At 50.4% G+C, this 7,871-nt stretch overlaps 1 protein-coding gene across 2 annotated transcripts; it reads right to left on the bottom strand.

Annotated features, from left to right (window-relative positions):
• Window positions 1-1,920: 1,920 nt before the first annotated feature.
• On the bottom strand, window positions 1,921-7,630 carry Gpr50 (G protein-coupled receptor 50). 2 transcript variants are annotated; one of them, XM_075958194.1, is made up of 2 exons: window positions 7,298-7,630; window positions 1,921-4,651 (listed from the first exon to the last, which is right to left on the bottom strand). In XM_075958194.1, the coding sequence occupies exons 1-2, from the start codon at window positions 7,506-7,508 to the stop codon at window positions 3,120-3,122; spliced, it is 1,743 nt and encodes a 580-aa protein (XP_075814309.1). In that variant the 5' UTR covers window positions 7,509-7,630; the 3' UTR covers window positions 1,921-3,119. The 2 variants fall into 2 exon arrangements, with proteins under 2 accessions (XP_075814309.1, XP_075814310.1); XM_075958195.1 differs by lacking the exon at window positions 7,298-7,630 and adding an exon at window positions 6,616-6,731.
• Between the last annotated feature and the right edge of the window lie 241 nt (window positions 7,631-7,871).

Genomic DNA, 7,871 nt, shown 5'->3' with positions numbered 1-7,871 from the left:
AATGCTTCAAATTCTGCTGTGTATGGCTTATCGAGCTTTATCACTAAAAGGTAGACGCAAATGCAATGGTTTGGTTTAGACAAAATTCTACAATAGCCAACAGGAATGTAACTTGGTCAGAAGTGGGCAAAGGAAGCCTGTAGGAAGGCCTGGATGGCTGCTGCACTCCTGCACACGAAAGGGGCACTTTACAGTATACATTGTATTTCAGTTACAAGCAGAAAGATTATCATGCAGGGAGATCTGGCAGAGACAAGTTCCTTGCTTGCTGCTAAGTGTAATGTATATCTAAAATTCTAGCACTTGGCACTCAAGAAGAACTCTAGTGAGGGAGCTGAGTTCAAGGCCAGCCTGGCTGCACAGTGAGACCCTGAGCCAAATGAAAATAAATAAACAAAATCGTCTGCTTGCAAGGATTCCTTGAATGGGAGGCACGTTTGTGGTTAGAGTAAAACAGAGAACAGGTCCATTGGTTGGGGGTGGGGAGGTTGGGGAATCACAAGGCCAACACATGCAAGGTCCCAGGAAAACAAGGAAACTCCCTGTATTAGAAAGAGAAAACAGCTTTGTACCTAGCACCAGCCAAGTGTAAGTGTTCAGCCAAACTCTGAGTTCTGGGACTCAGAGGGAACAAGAGCACTTCTGGGATTCTGAGCTCCCTGTGAGCTAAGATGCTTGGTGGGGGGTAATGACGCAAAGAGCTGGATGGGCCTGCTGAGTAGGGACTGTGCCTTCTACCAACTCACCAACAGAAGTTGATGCTGAGGCTGAGGCCCTTGAAGGCTTTGCTATTTTAAAGACTTCACCCCTTCCATTTCCTCTTGAAATCCAGCAATACTAAGGGCCTGAAGAACAGCAGCTTGGAGCATCAGGCCCCGGTACCTTTAGTTTGGACACTTCGCAGTCTCTCCCAGAACAATTTTTTAGCGAGGTAAGGGGAAGGGGGAGGGGTAGGAGGGCGGGAGGCTGACTCTAGGCCAGTCTGTAAGCACATGTGTGAGCATCCATTTCAGACAACCAGGAACACTTAGCAGGAATCTTGTGCTCAGTCAGGGTGCAGGGTGTGGTGCCTGAAGCCCAGCAGTCCTGCTAGAGGACTGGTGAGGAGTTAGGCCCACCTTAACTTAGGGATTGATGGCTCAGGTGAGCTCAGTCTGCTAAAGCCTGGATAGGCCAAATGAGTGTGCACTCCTGACTATGCTCACTGTATATGCGTGTGTAAAATGTGCTTATCTTAAAAAGCAAATCAAACTGGTCTGAGACGATGGCTCAGAAAGTAAATGCATCTGCTGCCAAGACTGCTGACCTGAAATTGCATCCCTAGAAGCCGCATTTTAAAGATATGATGTCCACATGCACACACATCCCCGCCCAACACAAAATAAATAAAATGTTAAGCCCTCTAGGACTAGCAGAGGTTTACTTAAAATAAATTAAAAATTACATCTATATTAACACATACCATGATGTCCTAGTACATATTTGAAATTTTGAACATTCTTTTGAGACCATGTTCCTGAGAGCAGGAGATTTGCTCAGTGCTGGAGTCCTGTCCCCTATTCCCCACTCCTCTGTGTCCTTCACTGTCACATACCCTGTCCTGCTTGATCCCTTCCATTGTGGCAGGCTTGAGGGCTGGCTTTACTCCTTCCCCATGAGAAGAAAACTGCAACATCTGTGTGCCTCCCTACCCCAACCTCCTCCAGTGTGCCCCCCAACCCTTCCTCTCCAAAGTGTGCTAATTAAAATAACTGAGGTGTGAGAGGCTACAGGATGCTGCAGGCTTGTGACAGAGATGGAATTTGTAGTCAAGTCTTCTTGTTCCTCCAGGCCAGTGCCCCCCCCCAATACACACCCTACACACCCCCCACAATAAGTAACCGAAAGAAAAAAAATCCATGTGTGAAGAAGCCACATACTACAGCCACAGAAGCACTTTTATTTACTCGCTACTACAAATGCAGAACAGAATTAAGACAGTATAATACATTTTGCTTTCGTCTTATAAGCTTGTATATAGCAAACTTTGATTACAGTGTCAATTTGAATAGCAATTGAAATTTCATTAAATGGCAGTTTCTTCTTGGGTCTTACAGGAAAATCACTTTCAGAACTAACAAGAGACTGACTACTTCACAGATTTATTGGTGCTGGCAGTTTTTCCTCCTTGGCCCCTATCCCCAAGCCAGGGGTCACAAAGACAAAGCTTTTTAATGCTTCATTTGCTTTGCGCTTTCAGGTGGTGCCTCAAGCTCTGAAGGAAAAGCAAAGACGTAGAGCCTGATGGTGTGAAAACACTGAAGTGTTTAAAAGGGTGATTTATGAATTATAATAGTACAAACATAACTGTAATTGCCACTTAGGGTTACCAACCATAAAAAATTACTTGCACATGGATCTATTTCTGTGGAAATAAAAGAATGTACGGGTCAATGCTTGAAAAACTCAAATGACCAAAAAACAGGCTAAAAAATGTCATCATTTCCAACTGAATGCATAAAAATCAGCGCCAAAGCTTAACTTTACATAAACTAGGATCAACTTAGTATGACATATCATTTCTTTTGCTACTTGATCTGACAGACTTTAATAAGAACTTATCTAATTCTGTTCTTCAGATGGGGGTCATTTTTTGTCAAGAAAATCTTGAAACCCAACTTTCAAGTGTTTGAACTTCATCATAAGTCCTTTTCTGACTGCTCAAAAGTTACAACACAAAGTTACACACTTACACCATAAAGCTGTGAGATCACAGTCACATTACAGAGCTGACCACCAAAATGGCCTTGACCAGTGCGCATGCACTCCTCCCCCACCCCTGGGAATGGGAAAAGAAAGCTGGAGGTAAGGGTGGGGGCTGAAAGAGTCGGTGAGGATCAAAGCGACAGATCAGAGATCCAGAGATCACTGAGGGCTGAATCACAGACGTCACACTTAGAAATTTGTTGTCTAAGATAGCAAGAATATACAGACGCTTTCAAAAGTACAGGTGCCTAAGAGGTGGATGGAACTTCCACTGTGTCTGCAGGTTCATGTCTGTGTGTGTCAGGCGGTGTGTCTGTGCCGTGGAGGTGTCTCCCTCTGGACTGCACAAACAGGGTGAACTGTAAAGAACATTTTCACACAGCCATCTCATCAGAACAATCGGAATCGTCAGAGTCATCATCAATAAGCACAACCTTACGGTAATCATCAGCGGGAATGGGGATTACAGTGGAGTCGGGAGGAGAGGCAGAGGTGGCAGCAGACTCCGGGAATACAAAAGGAAAGCTGGAGGCAGTATAGCCAGGTTTGCGGTGGCCAAAAGTGGTCATCTCAAAGCAATGGGAGGCTGAGACCTCGGGGAGGTCAACAGCAGTAAGCGCAGAACGGCTGGTGGTAGCAGGCTCGAGATAGTCAACAGTGGTGGTTGCAGTGTGGCTGGTACCAGGCTGAATGGAACCTGCAGTGGATGTAGGATGGGTAGGGGAAGAGCCAGCAGAGGTAGGGTGACCAGTGGCAAGCTCGGAAGCAGCCCTGAAATGGACAGGGTCACCCTTGAAATAGATAGAGTCCCCTTTGAAATGGACAGAGCTGGGTTTGAAATGGACAGAGGAGACTGGCTTAGGGTAGACAGAGGCAGACTTGGGGTGGACAGAGGCAGGTTTGCGGTAGACAGAAGTAGACCTGGTTTGGGGCTTGGGGTGGACAGAGGCAGAAGCAGAGGGGGCTGCTGCCTCATCACCAGGCAGTAGAACATTCCGAATGTTCCGTGGGGTTCCCTCCTCAGCAAGACAGGCACGGGCACGCTCTTCCTCTTGGGCTTGATCACGAGCACGGGCACGGGCACGAGTGCGAGCTCGGGTCTCCCGAGCCTCCCGAATATCAGCGATGAGCTGAGAGGTGAACAGGATAGGGTGCCGCAAAGCATGAAAGATGGTCCAGTATTCTCGTCGGAAATTCTCATTAAGGATACCATAGATGACAGCATTGAGGCCGCTGTTGAAGTAGGCTACACCGTAGGCTGCAAGGTAAAGCCAGTTGGGAATCTTGCCTGCTATAGCCTTTGGACTGACAGCCACTAACACAGTGAGCACATTGACAGGGCACCAGCACACTGCAAAAAGGAGGAAGATCACAAACATGGTAAGAAAATTGCGAACCTCAGCAAACTGATTCTCGGGATTCTGTCTGGCTGGGTCACGGGCTTCCAGCACTCTGATCCAGATTTTGGTGTAGCAATAGGTAACTATGATGAGAGGGAGGACGAAGTGGAAGCAGACAATGGTCACAGCGAAGGGGGGGTTGTTCAAATAGTTGAAGATACAGGAGTAGGTGCGAGGATCATACTCAACACTGGAAATGTACATGTTAGGCACGACAGCCAGGATAGCCATGACCCAGGTAACGACCAGGTAGATGCAGGTATTGCGCAGGCTGAAGATCCGCTTGTATTGGAGGCTGTGGCAGATGTAGCAGTAGCGGTTGATGGCGATGGCCGTGATGTTGAAGATGGAGCCGACTATACTCAGTCCAGAGATGAACCCGACGAACTGGCACTGGAGCTGACTCAGATCCCAGTCTCCAACCGACATGGCATACAGCATCATAGGGTAAGGGTAGACGGCCGCCAGCATGTCTGCCACAGAGAGGCTGGCCACGAAGAGGTTGCCTGGAAAACATGAGAGGAAGAAAAAGAAGAAGAGAGACAGAAATCAGTGGTTAATGTTTGGAAAGCTACTTCCCAAAAAGGAAAAGACCAATTGGATGGGTGATAATTTAGAATACTAGATTTCCTTGGAACAAAATCAATTTTCTTCCTTTCTTCTTCCTATTTACTAGCAGGTCCCAGGTGGCTCTGATGCATAGCAAGTTCTGTGCTTTGCCAACCTGTTGTTTGTTTGCTGTGTCATCCTTGCTCTGAGGAAGAAGTGAGGATAAGACAGAGTGAGAGAGACAGCTCATAAACATCTGGGGCAGAGTCCTGTGGACACCATTTTAGAGAAATACAACTATGCCACACTTTCGGCAGTGGAAAAGATGGAGACGTAAGAGTGGGAGAGAGGGGAGGTAGATGGAGCTGTCCAGAAGGAGAGTCAACCTAAAATTAACAATGATGATAATAATAATTTAAACTCTCTTCCTTATGAAGGAAGGCCTACCTGCCAAGAGACCACCCTGAGAAGGCCTAGGAGGCTTCTTCAAAGAGATCAAACAGCCCAGTGAAATATTTACCATTCCCAGATACCTTCAGAGTAAAACTTAAGAGAAGGAAACCCTGTAATAGCAAGTATGAGGTCAAAGAAGGAGAAATCCCTGCAAGGGTGGTTTTACCTCCAGCCATACACAAAACGTCCTGCACAGACTCCCTTTGAGCACCGGAGTCGGCTGAACAGGGAAACAGCCTGGGGGAACCCCTGCCTCCTCCTGCCCTGCCCCGTTCAAAGGACAGCAGGGGCAAGTGTGTGTGTGTGTGTGTGTGTGTGTGTGTGTGTGTGTGTGCGCGCGCGCGCGCGCGCGCGCGTGCGCGCGCGCGCTCGAGCGGGGAGTGTACATTTTTGTAAAACTCTTTACAAAAAAGTAGACGAAAGAAGCCAAGTGCAGGCACAGGGTCCTCTTCTTTGAGAACACCTTATTGCTAATTAGCATTGGTTTGGCAAAACACTGAACTTTGTCCTGGAATGGAAGAAAAAGAGGGCTTGTTTAAAGGGCACCAAGACTTACCTCCGTGCTTTTTGACAAAAGGGATTATAAGGCTTTGCCTCAAAGTAATGAACTTCCAAAAGAAAAATAGGAAAGAAAGGTCAAAAGCCTTAAAAATAAAACCACAACAACCACAAAACAACTTTTATTTGCAATTTATAAGAAGAGAGATAGAAAGAAAAGGAAAGGAGACGGAACGGAGGAGCTATGCAGGTAATTAACTCCCCACCCTCCGTGGATCTGCCCTTGGGTATCTAATCAAGAGGGAAGGAAAGGTGAGCTCCAAGGCTCAGCCTCGGGTCTCTGGGTTACCAGGGGGAAATCGGAAGCACTCACAGTAGTTTAAAAAAAAAATTATAATGACTCTGAGTCTGTCACTGAGTTTTGAAGCTTGTCCCGCACCAAGCAATTCGCCCTGCTCCTTCCCCCAGTCCCAGGCCACTAAGGGTCTCCGTTGTTCCCAACCCTCCTAGATCTGTACGTTCTCTCAAGCCGCTGAGATCTTGGGAAAGACGACCCAAGGCGCCACCATCACCTTCAACCAGACGGAAAGTGGAGTTGGGGGTTTCATCACCCGTCCTCCCCTCCTCCACAACCTTCTCCCACCCACCCTAAAACCAGACTGACAGCTTTCCAATCCTCTATTACTCCCCCTCCCCTCCGCACAGGTCTCAGTGCCCAGCACCTTCCCGCGCAGTTCCCCTTGGATCTGCCCTGGCCGGCGGTTAGGGGAGTCCGGCTCAGTTTCCACACCCAAGCGCTTTGCAATAGAAGTCCCAAATCTCCCCAGGAGCTCTCAAACTGCCTTCCCGCCGCCGCGGTTCCTACCTTGTTCTGCCTCCTGCTTCCACCGGCCCGCCCGCCCGCCCGCTAGCCACCGCGCAGAGCTCCCGAGCCCCTCCGCCGCCCTCCTCGTAACTCCCCGATACAGACCTCCGGAAGCCCGCTGCCGCCACCGTCACCACCACCGGACACCGCCGCCGCCACCGCCTGCAGGGTCCAGCCCGCCGCTCGCCAGTCCCGGCCGCTTGCTCTGGGACAGGCAGACTGAGCTCGGCTCTGGCGGGCTCAGATCGCCCTGCTAAAGGGAGGCGTGGGGTCTGCACTACGCGGCGCCGCTGGGGAGCGATCCGGAAGCCCTGGAGAAGCGGCGAGCGAAGTCCCCGCCGCCCTTGGGGACAGCTTCAGCGTTGCGCTCCTTGGAGCGCTGCCGCGGCCGCCGCGGCCGCCGCGAACTTAACTTCCCAAAGCGGATCGCAGCCCCGCTGCTCTCTCTGAGACAGTGCAGCTAGCAGTGCCTCAGCGAGGCCACCTTCCCTTCCGGTGTCCAGTTCGGCTGGCTGTCCCCGCGTGGCAGCCAAACTCTCCGCTCCTGTGCCGACTCCCGCCGTGTCCAGTCTCCGACGGGACAGGGGTTGGCGCGCTACCGCGCACCTTACAAACCTGGGCTTTGCATTCGACTTGCCAACGCTAATTTCCTGAGCTCCCCCAGCACTATGAAGCTCGAAATTTAGGGGAACCCGGGAAAACGTCATCCCCACCGCCCGCCCCCGGGGGGTTAGGGAGGAATTTGGCAGAGGGGATTCACTGGGTAGGGAAAAGGAGGGTGGCTTACCAGAATTTCGGAGCTTCTTGTTCTTGGTCACAGCCAAAATGACCATGGAGTTGCCGATCAGGTCTAAGATGACGGTGACAACCATCGCGCAGAACATAAAGGTGATCAGCGCTGGTGGGTAGTCTGGCTTTGGCAGCTTACAGCCAATGCAGCCGAATGGGGTGGGAACCCCCTTGGTAGGTCCCATGTTGCTCTTGGGGACCGTGGCCATCCCTCCTAAGCAAGCTCAGGATCCTTGGTGAGTCCGTGCAGCGAATACTTGCTCCGCCACCCGGAGCTCCGGGAGCTCTGAAGAAGCGTGGCGCTCTCTCTGAGGCTCAGAGAGCAAATGACAGCTCCCCGCCCCTCTTTGGTGAGCTTTTAAAGCCCCAAGAAGGGGCTAGCCCCACCCCTAACCCCTCCCCCTAACCAATCAGAGCTCTTTGACCACCCCCCCTCCTTAGTCACCACCCTTCCCCAGGACAAATCCACTGCAAAGTGTCGTCTTTCTTCCAACTACCTTGTTTTTGCTGCCCCTCCTCTCTAGCCAGCCTCCCTCCCGCCCCCGTGAATTCCCCAGGTACCTTGCTTCGTG

The sequence above is a fragment of the Microtus pennsylvanicus genome, chromosome X, assembly GCF_037038515.1.
Source record: "Microtus pennsylvanicus isolate mMicPen1 chromosome X, mMicPen1.hap1, whole genome shotgun sequence".
NCBI lineage: Eukaryota > Metazoa > Chordata > Mammalia > Rodentia > Cricetidae > Microtus > Microtus pennsylvanicus.
This window is presented reverse-complemented; position numbering and strand designations above follow the sequence as displayed.